The 20,027-nt window shown below is 44.7% G+C and overlaps 1 protein-coding gene across 5 annotated transcripts in view; it reads right to left on the reverse strand.

Annotated features, from left to right (window-relative positions):
- RASGRF2 (Ras protein specific guanine nucleotide releasing factor 2) overlaps nucleotides 1–20,027 on the reverse strand; it is a 235,114-nt gene that overhangs the window by 18,863 nt on the left and 196,224 nt on the right. For all 5 annotated transcript variants that reach the window (XM_081826629.1, XM_081826628.1, XM_081826627.1 and 2 more), the window contains 3 exons: nucleotides 8,638–8,750; nucleotides 1,710–1,770; nucleotides 1,311–1,414 (listed from right to left, as the gene is read on the reverse strand). In XM_081826629.1, coding sequence (XP_081682755.1) covers nucleotides 1,311–1,414; nucleotides 1,710–1,770; nucleotides 8,638–8,750 — 278 coding nt within the window. The remainder of the gene's footprint in view (nucleotides 1–1,310; nucleotides 1,415–1,709; nucleotides 1,771–8,637; nucleotides 8,751–20,027) is intronic.

Consider the following 20,027-nt stretch of genomic DNA (forward strand, 5'->3'; position numbering starts at 1 on the left):
TTTTGTTTTGTTTTTTTTTTTTCCTTAGAGGGAGAGAGAGAGAGAGAGAGAGTGCAAGTTGGGGAGGGGCAGAGGGAGAAAGAGAGAGAATCTCAAGCAGGCTCCACGCCCAGTGTGGAGCCTGGAGTGAGGGTTGATCTCATGACCCTGAGATCATGACCTGAGCCAAAATCAAGAGTTGGACATTTAGCTGACAGAGCCCCTCCAGGTGCCCCATGGTACTGTGGTTTCTAACTCAAGTCTTCAAGTAGTCACTGGGTTCATTTGGATGGCCAACAGGCCACATTTCTTCCCCGCCAACCTTGTTCATGGGTAGAGACGGGGAGGGTGAGAAGATACAATGCTAACAGAAATGCCAGCAGGGGCATCTTCTGGCCCTGCCCCTTACGCCTCTCTAACGTAGCTGTAGCTCTGACCACCCACTGCCACGCCTGACCCCTCCATCATCATGATGGCCTCTTCTCTACCTACGACATGGGTCACATTTGTACCTCTTGCCCAGCCCCTCCTTTACCCCCGATTTAGCTCTTTCGAGGACATGGGCCAACAGTTGTCATTTGTCCAAACAAAGGTCTTGCTTGTGGAGCTCCTGATTATTGCAGCGGGAAGGGGCTAGCGTGCTCCCTCATGCTCTACATGAGAAGGTTGAAGCGGTGATAGGGACGCTCCTCACGGGGCAGCTTGATGCAGCGCAGCTCAGCTCCGCACACACCGGGGGAAAGCTCCTTCTCGGGAATCTATCTACATGTTGTAGAGTCTCAAAGCCCAGCAATACTTCTTGACTCATGGAAGAGGGTGAGTACTTGTAGCAGAACTTACAGATTTTACCCATCCTCAGTGCTTCTCAAAGTATAGTCTTAGATCACGCAGTAGTGTCTGGGATTCTCATGGAAAATGCCATTTCCTGGGCCTCAAACCTACTAGAATCCAAATCTCTGGAGGGGATACCTAGGAATGTACATTTTTAACAAGTTTCCCGAAGGATTTTAGGCACCATGCAGTTTGAGAACCATGGTTGCTGCCGTATGGAGGTTCCTATGATGCGAGGATGTGAGAGTACAAAGAAATTCACATTCCGGGGGAACCGGTGAACATAAAGAAACACAAGAGTGACCATCCTGACAGTCCCCGGTGTTTCCAAATCAACATTTCTAACATAAACTGGGACCAAAAGGCATTGACATCGGACCAAACCATCATAAGATTAAGACTCACACCTCTGTGCACACACATCTGTCTTAGGAATAATGGCAGTGCTAAGCCCACAGGTCCTGCCTGAGGGGGCCTGCAGCTGTGAGGGCCGCACTCACTCGTAGGGAATGCTTCTGAAGACGATGTGGTCCAGGAGGGTGATCTGCTCGGCCAGCTCCATGGCTGACAAGGTCTCAAAGCACTCAGCCTTCGGACAGTCTGTCTGCAAGAGAGGAAGGGGGGAATGACACGCACTGACAGCAGGTGCCCGCAGCCGCTCAAGGACAACGTCCATTAGAGATTCTAGCTACCAAGAAAATGGCAGAAAGCTCAGAAATATCAGCCAACATTAACAGCCTGGACCAACTGCCAACCCCCGAGTCGAATTTAGGTCATCGCACCAGGCTTCAAAAGAACTGCGGTCGAGCACCCGGTTATCAGTTACGGGCATAATACCGCTCGCCTTTGAGAAGTAGTTTGCACATAACTCTGCTGGATGAGACCATGGCTGCACTTACCAGTTGAATTATATCCTCTAATTTTAGGTGGATGTCATCTTGATCGTCTTGTGAAAGGGCCCTAAAAAAGAAAAATCAAAATATCCTCCATGAAAAGAAAACAGACATGCCAGGAATGAAAGGACCACGTGCAGTTTGGATTTCCCTGGCTGGGAAGCTGGAGGGTTTGGGTCCACCAGGCTGTGCCTCCCACTGGAGAGGCTACAGAGACGTGAGCTGGAGGTGGGAAGTCGAAGAAACAGGAAAACACGCACATTAAAGGCACAGGAGGATCATCGGGAGAGCTGGCTTATCCCAGGGAGCCAACTTGTTCCATACAAGGTGGTAAATAAAACACCCACCATTAAAGCGAGCCTGAGGGGGAGCTGGTGTGCTCTGGGCCCGTGAGAGGATCTGGGCCGTGAGTTCGGGCATCCCGCAATACCATCAGTTGGGGATCCTAACAGGCCTGAGCGCCCCATCCACATTCCTCCAGCCCCCACCCTGGCCCTGCCCTGCTGATGCTGAGGCAGAAGATGCAGAGCCTCTCCCTCCTTGCACACACACAGACCAGAAGCTCAGGGGAGTTCCTGGGGGGCAAGAATTTGAACGATGCCAGGCAGAAGCCAGCAGGTAAACTCTTCTCCCTTGATTCCCAGATGGCCTTTCCTGAGACACATTTGGTGCCATAGCCACACACACACACACAGCTATTCAGCTCTCAATGCTTTTTTTCCAGTGGTGATTGACTGAATAAATACATAAGTTAATTAATCCTGAAGTGGGTGCTGGTTTCAGAGTGGGAGTGATATTCCATGTCCAACAGAAGTTCAGAGTCCAGGAGAATGATACGGATTATATAACTTACCATCTGGGCCAAGCATTTTAAGTTTTCCAAAATGAAGGCACAATCACATTTTAAAAGTACCAAAAGTCCCAAGCCACACAGCCTATCTGCTGGAGGAAGGTAGTTTTCAAAGAAATAATGACGTGATGTTCCGCGGTGCTCTGAATTGATGAAAACAAAACCACCTGCCCTCAAAAAGAGGAAATCAACAGAGATGGGTTAGTGAATACCCATGTGTGTACACAGCCATGTGTGAGCCATCTGACATACACTCTCTTGTATCATCAAAAATCCCTTCAGAGTAAGCATTCTGATCTCCATCTTACAGATGAGGACACCAAAGCTCAAAGGAACTAACCTGCCCAGGGTTCGGTCACTTAAGCTGCCCCGTTGCCCTCGCTTGTCTCAGGCAGGTGTTAAAGGCACCTCTTCAAGGAGCCAGCACAAAACACATCCAAAAAAGTCCAGTCTCTTCCCTCTATCTTCCTCTCTTACAAAAGCTCCCTCCTGTTTACCAGGATAAAGATTCCTTCTAGATTCAAGGAGTGACTGCCCTCTTGTTAGCAATGAACCGTATCATTTGTGAGTGGAAAGAAATATTCATCAGATGATCTAAGGCAGATTAAGGTGAGGAAAAAATAAGCAAATACAAGTTTTTCTCCAAAGACTGTTAAAATCACACTTAAGGATTACACACAGGGGATAAAAGGGACTCTTTCCCAAAGCTCATGTCATTCTTTCCAGGGTAGTCTAGGTTCCTGGAGAGAGCTCAGTGGCCACATAACTATGTGTACCCAAGGAAAAGATTTTTTTTTTTTTTTTTTAAATGACGCTGGGCAATAGTTTTTCCCTGGAAAGAAGTGGTCAAGAAGTTAGTTAGCTTTTATCAAATGTTCCTTTCCTCAGTCATCTCACACTAGTGTTCCAAGATGTGTTCTGGTCTTGTTAAATTATCTAATGTTTTCTCTTTTCCCAAATGCCTGTTGATGCTTCTTGGGGCCTTGTGAGGTTTGTGGGTCACCTTTTTATGACTCGAACCCACTCCAGCTGCCTACCCATGAAGTCATTGTTTGTTTGTTTGTTTTCATTTTATGGCATGTTAGTTGTTTACCAAGATTTATGTCTACATAGATTCAGAAGCCAGCTAGTCAGACAACGTTGGGGAGGAAGTGGTATTTTAGAAACAGAAAAGTCTTGGGGCGCCTGGGTGGTTCAGTCGTTAGGTGTCTGCCTTTGGCTTGGATCATGATCCCAGGGTCCTGGGATTGAGCCCCGCATCGAGCCCCACATCGAGCTCTGCGTCGGGCTCCCTGCTCAGCAGGAAGCCTGCTTCTCCCTCTCCCACTCCCTGTCTCTCTCTGTCAAATAAATAAATAAAATCTTAAAAAAAAAAAGAAATAGAAAAGTCTTGAGCAGAGGTTTTTAGTCACAAACAAGACAACAAACTATGCATGCTAATTAAATTTCTTCATAATAAAGCTATCCCTGTGAGACTGTGTGAGACAGAAATGGCTTATTATTGGAAACTTTCAGTTTCCTGTATAAATGTAATATATGTTTAAATACATTCATGTTTACATCTCATACAGCTTGACTGCCTATACATCTCTAATGTCAAGGCTACATTTAACTACAATGTGATATGTTTTTCTCTCTCGCAACCACAACTTGTATTCACTGGGAAGTATGTTCACAAATTTTCCCTTCGATGGGAAGGCCCCTCTACCTCTGGCCCAGTTCAAATCGAGGATGGATGTGCTCCTAGTCTTTTGACTGCCTTCGTGCTTTGATGGACATTCCAGGATACTGGGTTTCTCTCACATTTCCCAGCCGGCATGACCAGTTAAGTATCTGTGAGTTTATAATGAAATGCCAAATAAAACGTTTAAAAGGAAATGGGATTATTCAAAGTTCTGTGACTGGAAAAGTCCTCTTTCAACAGTAGAAATCAGATAGGCTTAAAAACAGAGCCAAGAGAAATTGGCCTCTGTCCGCAGACTGGTCCACACTCTGGGCTGCCTGCTTGCTACTGAGACCGGCTGGCATGGCCCCATGGCGTGACCTGCCTCATCTCTGCTCCTCCTCAATTTGTGAATGGTTTAACTGCTTGTTGCTTCACTTGCTGGGACCTGCCAGACCACCTCTTCCGTCCTTTGCTTTCTTGGGCATGGCTTTTCTTTCTTCCAGGCTTACTTGAGCCCATTGCTTCCTATGCTCTGACATATTTTTCTAAAAAGTCAGATATCCACAAATGCATGGAAACCTTGAGTACTAAAATCTCCTGGTTTTGGTTGGAAATAATTCCCTGTTTGTTTCCAAATTAAGAAATAAATTAACAGAAACATCTTTGTAATTTTCCACGTGATTACTATTTTATATAATTGTCATATAATTATTAAATAATCCTTTTGGTTTCTGTTTCTTTCTCATATACTCCATGATGATATTTTTTCACAAAGAGATTTCATGAATGATGACACTCCATCAGTGATGGTTATATCGAGGTCTTCCTACTCTACTTTCTAATCATTCTGACATGATTTAAAAAATATATATATGTAAATGTCATTCATATAAACACAAGTATCTGTATGATAAGTTAGCAAAAACCCTGATAAATTAATGAATCATTTATTCCTCCTATAATCACAATCTTGTGTGCTGGCGCAGGGACCCTTAAGCTTGGTGCAGGTGGAATGACTTGGCAGAGGGACTTCAATCAAAGATCAGTAGTTTTCTTGCACCAGGATTTTTTTTTTTTTTGCACAAATCTATTCACTCACTTGTTGGGAAGATAAGTTAGTGCCTCCGAGACCCAGCTGACCCAAATGGGACTCAGGGTTTGGCTGTTTGCTCAGCTAATGGACTGGTGACCCCACGGGTATCTGTCTGCTTTAGTTGATATGCTCAGGGCTAAACAAAGACTTTGGTTTGTTTTGGCCTCATGGGAAGAAAGATGGTCAGAGGTAGGAGAATGGACGACATCATATCTATTCCCTACTTGGCTCAGTGGGTGAATTTTGAATTGTTATGGTGAAAGATGTAGAATCAGGAGCCAAAGGAGCTATTTTCACAAGAGACCAAGACTCCCGGTTGAGTGAGGCTGCTCTGGGGCCCCTGTGGCTCAGGGATGCGGCAGGTGGCATCTTTGTCAGCTTTCTGATAGGGAAATGGTGGCTTTAGAGGACTGTCAGATAGCATTCTTGACAGGAACAATGGCGGCACTGATAAGGTCTCTCCCTCAGGCGGTGTCCGGGCCAGTGAGCTTGAATAAAGACGCTGAGGCAGAAAAATGACTGGATTTGTTCCTGAGCACACATTTCTTGGGACTTTTGGAACACTTTGGGAAGACTTTGCAAGGGATCAGAAGTGTGGGTGGGCAGCTGGGAGCATCCCATCAGTAAAACTGCTTTTTTGTTTTGCTTTTTGCTTCTTTTTTTCTTTTACTAAATAGCAAGTGGGTCAGGACTATAGTTTCTTTTGTAACAACTATATTGAGATATAATTCCCATGTCAAATAATTCATCCACTTGAAGTGTACATTTGAAAGATTTTTTATTGCATTCGTGTCTTTGTGCAATATTAAACTGGCTTTTAATGTTATTATAATCTCTTTTGTATAGACAAGGTGATGAAGCTAAGGAAAGTTGAGTTTGACTAAGACCTACCTTGGTTTTACTTACGCCATATTGCCTTGTCGGAAGAAACTATTTTTCCTAAGAGCTACTGTCAGAGCTAATAATAATAATAATAATAATAATAATAATAATAAGTGTAGCAGTAAAACGAGTGCTACTTATGTTTCAGGCACGTGTTAACCTCTTTGTACATATTGTATCATGATATCATCACAACAACTCAATAGTAGGTACTACTGGTCTCATTTTATAAATAAGGGAACTGAAGTTTAGACTGGTTAAGGAACCTGACGGCTGTAGGTGGCCGAACCAAGATAATACCTGTGAATCCTGCAAAAGTGAGAATCAGACTCTGCTCCATGTCATGCTCCCAGCTGTACCATCTACTAAAATTTCTATTTCTTATCGATCCCACACCTCTAATTCTCAGGTCATTTATTCAACAAAAAGAATTTGCACATCTTAAGCCTGATAAATAATAAAGGCCTGGAATGGTAAATAGGATTCATCTTAAGGGCCAACTCCAATTAATGACATGCCAGTTAACAACGGAGTTCTGAGCTCACCCACCGTGTCGGCAGAAAGCCCTTAGGATTGATTGGTAATGTCTGGTATGGGTGTTGTGAGGGGATGGGCAACATGGGGTTTCATATTTGCCAATCCTGAGAGTCTTTCCCAGTCTGAACACCCTCACTTCCCTGACGGCTGTCCAGTCAAATGTCCCTGGGGGCACAAACTTCTAGAAAGCAGTTTCAAAATATCAGCATTTGAAATACAGACAGCATAATAAACTGTTTATATAAAGAAAAGAGGAATAGAAATCATTTACAGATACCACTCATCCAACTGAAACCAGGCTTTATCTGAAAATGTATTTACGATTTTAAAATCTGAAAATAAACATAGGAACAGAGGCCCTAGGCTTATTTAGGTGTCTTCACAGGGTGGACAAAGTGAAGAGGGCCCTTAATAGATTCCTACAGTTGCTCTAACAAAGTACCACAAACTAGGTGGCATAAAACAACAGGAATTTATTGTCTTAGAATTCTGGAGGCTAGAAGTTCAAGATCAAGGTGTCAGCAGGGCCATGTTCCCTCTGAAACCTGCAGAGGAATCCTCCCTTGTGTCTTGCTAACTTTCAGGGGTTTGAGAGCAAGATGGTATTCCTTGCCTTGCAGCTGCCTCACCCCAGTCTCTGCTCCATCTTCCCACGACATTCTCTGTGTCTCTCTCTGTCTTCCCGTGGCCATCTTCTCGTAAGGAAACCAGTTATATTGGATTAGGGGCCCATGCTACTCCCGTATGACATCTTAATTAATGACCCTATTCCTAAACAGAATCACATTTTGAGGTACTCAGGGATAGAACGTCAACATATCTGTTTTGGGGCAGACACATTCCACCTGCAAGAGCCCCTAGACCAAAGAAGGGTCCGGTGATGGGATCCTGAATCACTTTTGAGCCAATTGTTAAGATGCTAGACCAAAATCCAGCATCGCTGAGTTAGAGAGGGACTTCCAAAAACACAGTAGACGGAGCTACAGTGGACTCCCTTCTATACGGAATTCTGGATAACAAAGAAACAATATAGTCAAGGTTAGAAGAAAGAAAGGACTCTTTCCAGAGATTATAAATGAAGATGGAACTAGAAGCAAGAATGGTAAAGGGCTACCAGGTCAAGCAGATAGATGCTGGGCTTCCCATCCCTAAGTAGGGACAAATGATATGGCCATAAGTTGGGAGGAAACTGTAACTGAAATGTCTAGTCCTCCTGTAGAGCAGACTAGAAAAACATCCACCTATGAGTTCAAGAAGCTATAGGAAAGCTTGTTACCTGCTTGGATGCTGGGTGTAACGACAGCCACAAACAGTCTCTCGTGTCCAAGCTTTGATCACATCTACGAGCTTTTATACAACCTACATGATGTGGGAATCCCAACGTGATAAGTTGTCAGTAAAACTGGTCTAGGACCGGTGAAGCAAGACAGAGAAAACACGTAACTACTAGAAGGTGGTACATCCACAAACCAGGGGCATGGGACTTGCGCAGAAATGCTACCGCCCTGCTCATAAACGTGAGCTTATGATCAACAACTAGAACTGAGGGCAGGAAAACCACCTCTCTCTGCAGTACCCGCTGGGGCTGCAGGAGGGGATCCTCAAGGCACCCCCCTTTTCACTTGTGGTTCTGCAGGAAGCCACTGTCTGCCCCCACGGACGGGAGCAACTGCACTCCTGCACACCACACGAGTTACGGCGCCCAGGCCAAGTCTTCCTGAGGCCGCAGACACCAACCTGCCCCCCAGAAAAGAGAAGATGATACATCACCCTTTGTGGTGACAGCAGTCTCCCTGCTGCCCCCAGGAGTCTAAGATGCATCTTCCTGGTCTGATAGGATCTTATTTTCTAGAGTATCGCACGAATCAACCAATGTCATTAAGAGGCCCCTGCAACTGCATTTTACCTCAGGATATTCGCCGTGGCTTTCCTTTCCTGGGGAAGAAGGTCTGGGTCTCGCAAAACTTCTTCTAGCAAATTGAGGACATTCATCTTTAGTTCATTGTTGAGTTCAAAATCCTACAAAATAAAATGCATCTTGTAAAATTTTAGTTGCAAAGGTTTTAGCTCCATGATACGTGACACCATTTCTCATGATAAAATCTCTAGAAGCTATGTATGCAAATTAAAATATATGGACCCTAGGATTGCTTTCCCCACCAGAGATCCTGAGTTCATTGGTTTGGGATGGGGTCCTATTGTTGGTATTTCTGACAGGCCCCCAGGGGGGTGGGAAAATTCCTCAAAGGTATAAACGCTTCCCTTAGCCTGAACCACTGTGCCTCCTCCCCACGTTTACTTCTACTCATCTTTCACATCTAGGAGGTGATCAACTTTCTCCCAGGAGCTTCTTTATTAAATCCAATGGGCTAAAGGGCTTTGCTTTGATGCTCCCATGGTACCCTCTACCATAACCTGCTGTTTTGTAAAGGCTGAAATAATGGTCTGGTTTCCCACTGGACCATGTGTCAGATCAGTAACTGGGGCATAGCAGTAGCTCAAAAAAAGATCTTTTGCAAGAATAAAATCTGTCATTTGGGCAGTGACTTGAACTAAGAACTTCAATACAGGTATGCTAAGGGCTAAAGAATAAATGACATTCACAGACTGATGGGGCATCAAGCAAGCCCAGGAGTGAGATTGAAGGGGTGCCCACTGGCAAAGTTGGGACAAGATGAGCATCAAAATGAATCATGACAGTGATAAGTGATCACAAGTAATTCACAACTGAATCAACACAACCTGTAAATCCCTACTGATGCTCACAAAGACATAAAGAGATAAATACAGAAAGAGGGTGAAAGAGAAACTTTTCTTTAGAGTAGAATTCCAACTAATAAATGCAAAGAAACAAAAGAGTTAGAAAAATCACTATTTTGCCCAAAGCAGTAATAACTGATCAGGCAACTGAGCAGATGCTGAAATTTTTTGGGAATCAGAATTAATAGTGTCAGAGTACCCTCCCGCCCCTGCCAGAAATGATTTGTTAATTACAAAGAGAGACTCTGGCAGACGTCACCTTAACAAAGTGACCCATTACCATCACCAATAACAGAACAAGCCCACATCAGGTACCTACTAATGTGATGCTCTGTGAAAATCATCAGTTATTTTTTTCCCCAAAATGCATCATCTCACATTTGCATTGTGAAGAAGCATTGTGCTCTTCCAAAATGTTAATGCATTGGAAGACAAAGAAAAACTAGAACTGTTCCATTTTAAAGGACACCGAAGGGACCACGAGGATGCAACATGTGAATCTGGATTAGATCCGGGATCAAGGGGAAAATGATAAAAAGGCATCACTGGGACAACTGGCAAAAGTCGAGTCAGGACTATGTACTAGTTGGGAATGTTATCAATGTTAAATTGTCCTGAATTTGATCATTTTACTGAGGCTCTTTAAGAGCAGGTCCTTGTTTGGGAGGGCAGGGAGAAGACAGAAAGAGAGAGAGAGAGAGAGAACACAAATACGGTGAGCACGTTAAGTATTATGAGTGACCGTAGATGGGTATTAGTGTTCTTTGTCTTTTCTGGCATCTTTCTCTTGATTTGAAATTTTTAAAGGTAAAAAATTTGAAAAAAATTAAAAAGGTAACATCATGTCTCTTGCAGTCTTTTATTAAATGCATTCTTACGATACACCGACAGGCAGCATGCTGGGATGGTCAGGTTTTCAGAGATGAACTGCATGCTGCTATGTCCTGCTTTCAAGGTCCTTACTCTGATACACTATCTTTCTTTTTTTTTTAAGATTTTTTTTGTCATTTTTATTTATTCATGAGAGACAGAGAGAGAGAGAGAGGCAGAGGGAGAAGCAGGCTCCCAAGGAGCAGGGAGCCCGATGCGGGACTCGATCCCAGGACCCTGGGATCATGACCTGAGCCGAAGGCAGACGCTTAACCGACTGAGCCACCCAGGTGCCTGATATGCTCTCTTTCTATGTGCAGGCGTGAATGTGTATTTTCCCTCCTACATAAAGTGACGCGTTATAACTACATTTTAACTTTAAGGAAAGTAATTTTGAAGCACTGACATTCTGAATTCCTTTAAATGATTAGAGAAAACATTGCTAATTGGAATGAATCCAGTAAAAAGAAAACAGCACACATTTCCTATTTTAGTAAATTAGGGGCAAAAAGGTCCGTAATTGGGGCGCCTGGGTGGCTCAGTCATTAAGCGTCTGCCTTCGGCTCGGGTCATGATCCCAGAGTCCTGGGATCGAGTCCCACATCGGGCTCCCTGCTCGGCGGGAAGCCTGCTTCTCCCTCTCCCACTCCCCCTGCTTGTGTTCCCCTCTCTCACCGTGTCTCTGTCAAATAAATAAAATCTTTAAAAAAAAAAAAAAGTCCATAATTTCACAAAATGCAGACAATGCGACAGTCTGCCCTAATTTGAGTTGGATATTCATGTGTCTCAGTTGGGTGGAGAACTGTGTAACAAACTTTTCTCAATATTTCGCTTTTACTGCTTGACAATCAGTACCATTTCTTTGGAACAGGAGCCAACCGGGCCTGCGGCAACACAGAGGTTAATATCTCTTAGCATTCTCAGGCTTTCAGCTGATATGTTTTCCTAAAATTTCATCTATTTATTGTCCAACAGCTTCTTGGCTATGCGTTTTTCTTCTAAAATGTACGCAAGTAGGGGCGCCTGGGTGGCTCAGTCGGTTAAGCGTCTGCCTTCTGCTCAGGTCATGATCCCAGGGTCCTGGGATTGAGCCCCGCATTGGGCTCCCCATGCAGCGGGGAGTCTGCTTCTGCCTCTACCCCTAACCCCTGCTCATGCGCTTTCTCTCTCAAATAAATAAATAAAATCTTTTTAAAAATGTATGCAAGGAAAAGAGAGTAATATCTTCTTACTGTGTTTTATTTGTCCAACCCCTCCCCCATTTCAAGGCGAAGGGAATATTTGTAAACAGCTAATAACCTCACTATTACCACTCAAAGGAGCACTACCAAAGGATTTCTCAGCCATCAGGAATCTGTTTCCTTAATGAATATTGGTATTTACTGGTGAGATGATTGAGTCCTCCTGTAGCTGGGTAAGTCTCTAATGATGCCCATCATCTGATGCTAAGTGGTTTAGTGTGAAAGACATCAGGCCAGTGTTTGGACCTTGCTGAGGGATAATTAGCAGTTTCATCAACAAGCTCCACTGAGTACCTACTGTGCCCCATCCTGGGCTCAACAGGGGAAACAGTTCTGAGACCCCAGGAAAGCAAGATGTGTTAAAGGTCTTGTTAAGGAAAATAAAATGTCATTTTATTATTCTGAGCTCTGGAAAGACTAGCCTGAGAGAGACCTTTGAAAACTTGGTGGAATCTGACCAGACAGTATTTGAGGCATGATGAAGGTTACAGGTGACTATTTGCTCTGCTGATGATGTAGCTGAGGTAAAGCGCATTACCCAATGATGGCCGAGTACGAAGTGTAAGAATTCTCACGCATAGTTTCCCCGACATCTGCACAGGTTTTTCCCACGTCCAAAGTGACATGCTATGCATGATTTCAGTTGTCCCTTGGCTGACCCAGGAGCAGACAAGGCAGGAACCTATGATCTTGGGTCACACATGGGCCACTGAGGCTGAAAGGATGTGATCATAAGGAAGGAGGTACCAGCGAGCAGACAAAAACACAGGTCGTCCATCTGACTGTGGTAACCTGTGCTCCTGTCTGCCAGTATGCCCACGAATCACCGCAGATTCTTTTTTTAAGATTTTATTTATTTAAGAGAGAGAGAAAGCACAGAAAGTGAGAGGGAGAAGCAGACTCCCTGTTGAGCAGAGAGCCCGACGTAGGGCTCCATCTCAGGACTCTGAGATCATGACCTGAGCCAAAGGCAGATGCTCAACCAACTGAGCCACCCAGGCGCCCCTCACCGTAGATTCTAATGTGGTAGGTCTGGAACAGGGATACTTTTCTAATGAGCTCCTGGGCGATGCTGATTACACTTTCAGTAGCAAGACTTTGCCATTGTTTATTTTTTTAAATTCATGCAAAAAACAACTCCTCAAAAACTGACTAAAAAAAAAATTCTGAATCCTCTGATGTACTACCTAGAATGTAACATTTTCTTTTTTACCAATGCATGTAAAATGCAGAATTGGCCATTTGAAAGTCCCTATTCAAAACGTAATAGCTACTACTTCAATAGAAATCTGGAGCAGCTAAAAGGCACTTGCCCTATTTAAATCCAGAGGTAGATTATTCATAATAAGTCTGCCTGACAGCCACTTTTAAATTATCTGGAATCTAATTTTTGGTCGCATTTCCCCAGGCCCTGAAATGAGAAATGAGAATCCTCCGTGGGGGAAGAACACCGGCTCCTTCTCGGAGGCAGCAATAGGGGCGCTCACGAGATGGCGCTCCTGGGTCGTCCGGCTCTGCGGGAGTCCGCATCGCCTTTCTGCTCGGAGCTGGCGGGGGCCCGGCGCAGCGAGCGGGGCCCTGCGCGGGGAAGCTGCCTGCTGTCGGGTATCTCATGCCCCAGATCAGCGAGCCGTGCGCGTCCAACAGGACCTGACGCAGTCACCCAAGCCATCCCAGCAACAGCTTATGTGGTTAGTTTTTGTTTCCCAATGTTTGAAGCGGAGATGAGGAGACAGAAGATCAGAAAGAAGAAACCACCCTGCTTCCAAAGGTGCAGAGCCCGGAAAATGGGAGACTTTCACATTTCGGTCTCTAAAGAGGGGAGACGATAGTTCTTACTCCTTCAACAGTTCCTGAGCACCTCAATTTATGACGTCGGGGGGTGGGGAAGGCAGAGCAGAGGACAGCAGGGTGGGCGATGGGCAGATGAAGGAAACGTTACTAACCCCTGGAGCCCCAGGGAGAGGGGTCTGCAGAGGGGAGAGCGGCGGCCCTAACCCCGCCCAGTCGGAGGAGAGGTTGTGGGCCGGCAAAATGCAGCTCCGGGAACCCCTGCAAAGAGGGGACAGCTCACACGGACTATCGGGGAACAAAGCAAATGCTTAGGGACGAGGGATTACCAGCCAATGATGTTAGATCCTCCTCAAGTGATAAGCTCTGGCGAGAGAAGTTTATTTTACCAAGATTTTGACTCTGCTCCGACACATTCATAAGCGATTAAAAGGCAGTATTTTCCCCAGGTTAGTGAGCAACTCCTGGGGTCATTATCGTAACTAAGACTTGGTGAGAGTTCACCACATACTAGATGATATTTTAATCACTTTATGATCTAATTTAACACAGTTACAATCATTATTATTCCCATTTTACAGACAAGGAAGTTAAGGTACAGAGAATCGAAGTATCTTGTTCAAAGTCACACAGAGAGCAAGTGGCAGACTCAGGACGCCACCTCGGCAGTGTCGGCGGAAAACCTGAGTTTCTAACTGCTAACACCACAGACTGTCCACAGTGACTATCAGTGATTTAGTGCTGGCAGTTTGGGCTGAAAGACATTATCAAACAGCTGGTTGTTGCCCTACTGAGTCTGGAGCTATTTCCCACCTATACTAACACCCATCTGAGATGGAGATCTTGAAACTCAGGTTTGTATTAATAAGACTAGATCATACAACAGAAAAATAATGTGTGATGCAATAAATCAGATTCTCCAGCCCGCTGACACTAAATCCCCAGCTGAGGCATGCAGACGATTACATTCATTCTTTCAGGAGAGCAGGGTACTAATTAGTAATACACTATGCATGGCCAAGGGAACTCTAGGACATTGGGAAAATCTGATTCCATAAACACAGTTTGAGGGTAAAGAGAATTATGAGAATAATTTTCTCACTGTAATCAGTACAGTGTATTCCGGACCGTGGCCAGAGTTCTCAAAAGGAAAGTAAAAATACTGCAGAATGGAGCAAAACCACATAAATAGTTTTAAAACCTGGGACAGTGGGCTCATAAAGAAGGGGCTTAGGATAGGTTAGGCTCAAAAATAAGAGCCTGGAGTTTGACAATGATTTTCAAGAAAATGAAAAGCACGCTACTGCTTTCTGTTGTCTTTGACTACAGAAGATGAAGAATTTACATTGTAGTGTAGATTTAGGTTAGACCTGGGCCATTTTGTCAACTGGGAAACTGTGCCAAAGATGCTGAGCAATCTTCCCAAGATTTGTGCAAATCAACCTTGATAGGCTGAGGGTACACGTTTCTGGATTCCTCATCTTAATAAACTAGAGATAACAAGCCTCTAAACTAGTGTGGTTTTCAGTTCTTTTGAGGACGGGAGACTTTATTCAGAAGTAAGTGTTGGAACCTGATCCCAGGGCAGATTGCGCTGGCTAACAGCTGGCAAGGGGGACCCTGCCCTGCACCTGTTTCTCACCCACCTGCACCACCCCTGGCCGGTTGGCCTTCTTGCCACCTCTGGGCAACCTTGACGCTGAATCACAGTTTGTCGCTGGAAAAGTGAAAGGCAGGGTTTTCCAGCATTTCCCATCACCTAACTACAAAGATATTTTAAAAGCCTCTTTGTTTGCCCTACAAAAGGAACAACCTACTCAAAAGACACAAGGAAGGGCATTACCTTTGGAATAAAACCCAACAAAGCAACTTCACAATGATTCCAAACTTTCCAATACCTGTTCAACACTTAACTCATAAGGTTCTAGAATCTCCAGAGAGAAACAGAATATATAGAAAATGTGTAACTGATCAGCATGTAGCAGCTTATGCACCAGGAGGAGGTGGTAACGCCCAGATATAATTAAGCCCCAAATTTGGTAAGCACAGGTGCTCCTGGTGGGGGCTCAAATATTTGTTGAATGAATGGACAAAAGTTCTGGGGAGGATACTTGACTTTGAGATGTGTGGTAATATGTTACCTAATTCTTCTTAAACTGGCGTTTGGGGAAATTATTTTAGCAGATGTGAGGTGGGAGGCTACTTGAGGAAGGCACAATGCAAAATGTGGAAGATATGTTAGGACAAAAATAACTGGGAGGAGGCAAATGGCAATGAATGACACCAACTCAGTGAAAAGAAAGAAGCCATGCAGAAAATAATTTATTCGACCGTTTTCTAACAAACAATTCTGCATTTGAATGACTTGCTAAAATCCAGCCTTTAGACCTGAAGAGCTGCGCTTAGAAGAATTTTAAATACTGCCCACAACCTTGAAATCACATAACTCCCAGGCTTACATCTATATGTCTAAAAAGAGAATCAGTCAATTTAAAAAGCATTTATCAGAAGAAGGAAAAATTTTTCCAGATGCTATGTTTTCCACTGGTTTCTAGAGAGATGGTTAATTGATAGGAGTGTAGCTTTCAAGACAATGACAAAAATTAGAGAAAAAAAAAAGCAGTTTGGAAAGGCCTGCTTTTAATTTTTAATTTTTTAATTTTCTTAGTTAATGCCACATGCCAACAAAATTATCATTGACTTTAACTCGAGAATAAGTCTTAGTAAAGAGTGGTCTATAAGTTATACTTTGTTCTCCACGCCCTGACCCATAAAAGGGAAGGAAAGCTGGTAGGCAAACCTCATCCCCTTCCCCATGGAGAAGACAGACCCAGTCAGGAATGTGGCAGCAGTAGAACCTTTGACATTCATCCAGGAAGAAACTTTATTATGCAAAGACATTAGCAGATACAGGTTGGTGGCATCTGGAAGCAGAATGGGCAGGAGAGGAAGCACAAGGAAAAGGGCAGCAGGTAGGCAACACCTTAAGACCTGAACAAAGGGATGCCTGGGTGGCTCAGTTGGTTAAGCATCTGCCTTCGGCTCAGGTCATGATCCCAGGGTCCTGGGATCGAGCCCTGCATCGGGCTCCCTGCTCAGTGGGGAGCCTGCTTCTCCCTCTACCTGCCACTCCTCCTGCTGTGTTCCCCCTCTCTCTCTCTGACAAATAAATAAATTTAAAAAAAAAAAAGACCTGAACAAACCGGTTAATGCCCCAGTGCTGAGCTGGCTCCTTGGAGTCCTGGGGGACAGGGGCGCTGGTCCAGAGAAGGGCCCCAAGGACTCAGTCCTGCATGCCACAGGTTCCAGAAACACCCCCTAGGTCCACAAGTGATTATGAGCATGTAGAATGCAAACTGGAAGAAGAAGCTACTGATGTATATAAAATTCCGTATGGTGTTTATCAGTGTTTTCTGTCCACGAAAGCCATCCACAGAAGGTTAAAGAATCCCGCTGGTTCTACAGAGGAAGCTAAATTTCTGTCTTGGCAACAATGGGAACTGAAAATAAGTTCCATTTAACACACTGGTTTCCTAAACTCTTAATTCTGTTTCACACAGACTTAAATAAATCCTGTTGTTAATTTCTCACTGAGTTTTCTTTTCTTGTTTTTAAAGACATGCATGGAAAGCTTAAGGAGAGTTTAAAGGATAACAATAGGGATGTACAAAAGATAAGAAACAACTCTGGTAAGCAGTCAAAGGAAGTAAGATCTTCTTACTTGGTTGTTTGCCTGGACCACAGAAAAAAGAGAAAATCTATCTTCAGGATTATAAAAAAAAAGAAGAAGAAAATCCATAGTTATCAGATAACAGTTTCTGATTTTATATTTTATTTTATATTTTCTAGAGCACTCTGACAAATAATTCATTTGTGCGTAAGAACCCCTTACAGATCATTTTGCCAGTTTTATGAATGAGGAAAATGGTAAGCTACATTGGAATCTAGACTACAATTCAGGTTTCCAGACTTCTCTCCTCACCTGAGTCCTTTTTGACCCTGGAACTCAAGTGAAATGTGATGCCCAAGGCAGTCTGTTCTGGGGGGGGGGGGGGGAAGGACAGGACAGATTTTGATAAAACAATACAGCAGGATCGAATACGATAGTGATGAAAATAAGTACCAGCCTACATGCCCAGGAAATCAGGAGGAGCCAAAAGGAACTTACATAGTTGGCCTAATTAAATTAAATAGAGCATTCTCTCACTTTGGCTTCCCTTCATGGGAAATCTGAGTTTGGGAGCAAACACTGGTTGTACCTGGTAGATAGCTGGGATTTCTTAGCCTGGACATGCAGAGGTCAAAGGGGAAATGGTGTGGACAACTGGAAGTGAATGGGCGCTAATTAGTAAAGATGAGACTAACATAAAAAAGTGTGTAGCCCGTTGATTATCTTCCCACTTAGTGCCTTTATACAACGATTTGCAAGGTTGAAGCAGGAGACAACAAATTTGTCATTAAACAGAAATAGTTCATAGCTGTCAGCTTCTCACATTGCAACTCAATTCTCTCTTCTTGTTCGCAGCATCCCCATCCACACCCACTGGCAGGCGACAGGAGCCTCATTGTACTTTGGGGCTGCTGAGCAGGAGGCAGCATCCTCATCCACCTATTCGGTGGGATGTCTGGGGTCTCCTGACCTTTCACCGTACACCGCACTAGCTTCAGCTCCTGCCACGGCCAGCACTGGGGGGAGGCGGGGAGGGGCTGGCACAGGAGCCTATAAATCACTGTCCGAGTGCAGAAGGTGCTGCCCTGGTTGTCAGAAGGGAGGCAGGGCTCTGCTCCATAAAACCATATACATCCTTTGTTTAAGGGACACAGAATAGACTCTGGGACAGAAGTAACTTTTCTAAGGAAAGATTTAGAAATAGCAAAAGCATTGTCAGTGTTAGCACATGATATTCTCGCCCTTTTGAGTCAGAAGTGGCTTTGTACGTTTTGCCTTCAAGCTGTCTGCACCCCAAGAGCTGGCCAGCGAGATCAGGGGTTAGGGCCTGCGCTGGGCAGCCAGCAGCCTGGGTGTGCAGCCTGCTTCTGCCACCTGCTATCTGTGTCATTTCAAGCAGACTGTTTCATCTCCGGAGGCTTCCATTTCCCCATCTGCAAAGCTGGGCTAATAACCATACCTACCTGCCCTCCCTTAAAAGGCTGAAGTGAGGGGGTAAATGACTTACTATTTGAAAGCTGCTTGGAACAGTGCCTGACACATTAGTAAGCGATACAGTATTTGTTGGTAAAAAAACAAACAAAACCCCACCACCAACACCACCAAAAAGACACAAAACCATTGCAAGTCTCATCATTCAGATTTGTGCATAAGAACCCCTTCTTATGCCTTCTAAGTGGAGGGTTATGTATTCAAGTTGCCTATAAAAGACTATGTGCCCCGTATCATAATTAAGACAGCCTCAAAGCTCAGACTGGTTCAGAGATCGTTTCTATGGAAGGCAATGGCACGTCCTCCTAGCTCAGTGCTGGCTACACATCTTCCCCGGGAGTGGACGTCAGGAGATCTCATCGAGCTGTGGTAAGGACTTGGGGAAGAGTGGCTTGTAAAGGCCTGGGCATCTTCAGGAGCGTGAGGACAGGAAGCACCCACACAGTGCAGAGAGTGGTGTGGCCCAGGGAGGCAAATTTTCTCCAGCAAAGAGCTCAAAGATCAGGCATCTGTCCTCTGAAGACAGCCTTGTAAGTGGAAAGAAGAGCCGTGACACAAGAGCAGAAACTGAGCAGCAATCGTGGATGGGGGAGCCCCCCATGGCAGACTGGCAGGACCAGGTGGAGATAAGAAGGGGCTGAGTCCGAGGGCAGGACAAGGCCGGAAGGCAGCTCAGTGCTCTCAGAAGGGTCGACAGGAGCTGCCTAGTCAGTAGCTGGATCTTACTTACACTTCATTTTCCCACCCACACTGGAAGTCTGTACTAGGCTCATCCTTGGCCCAACCTCCGTTTCAGATTTGGAACAAAGAATAAATCTGAACTTAGTGCTCTAATTTGATGCTAGATTTAGTGTCTTACTAAGCAATGCCAAAAAATTTAAAAATTAAAAAAGGGCCCCCTGTCATCTGTCGAGATAACTAACAGAAGAGACGAACTACCTGAATTCTCATTTTAGGACACCCTGATCCCTGAGGTCTCTGAACACACAAAGTCCCTGCCATCCCAGCAGCACCCACTTTCCCACCTCAAGTAATCAACTGGGCATGATCCCACTGGACCCCGGGCCTGAAGCTGCAGGCTTGAAGCCCAAACGCAAGGATGCTCATTGGTACGCTCCCTTACTGGGAAAGAGCCATCATCTTCTTTGGGATTCCAACACCGATGCTACTTAAAAGTTTTGTTTTGTCTACAGACCCAACAGAGGTGTGCCCCTCTTTAGCAGGCTTATTGTTGGGGCCACGCGGAGATGACCCATAGTTTCCTGTTTCAGAGGAAGGGGGCCCTGCGGGAGAGAGGGAGGAGTTCTGAGCCGAGTTCTGAGACCAGCTGGGTCTGGCTCACGGCTGTGCTTCCGAAGGATCTAGGACTGTGAGGTTATACTAGAGCCATTCGTCACACGTGGCTTTTTAAATTTAACTACATTAAATAACATTCAAACCTCCGTTTCTCAGCCACCCTAGCTGCACTTCAAG

Source organism: Leptonychotes weddellii, chromosome 7 (assembly GCF_054177405.1).
Source record: "Leptonychotes weddellii isolate Sample4059 chromosome 7, ASM5417740v2, whole genome shotgun sequence".
NCBI lineage: Eukaryota > Metazoa > Chordata > Mammalia > Carnivora > Phocidae > Leptonychotes > Leptonychotes weddellii.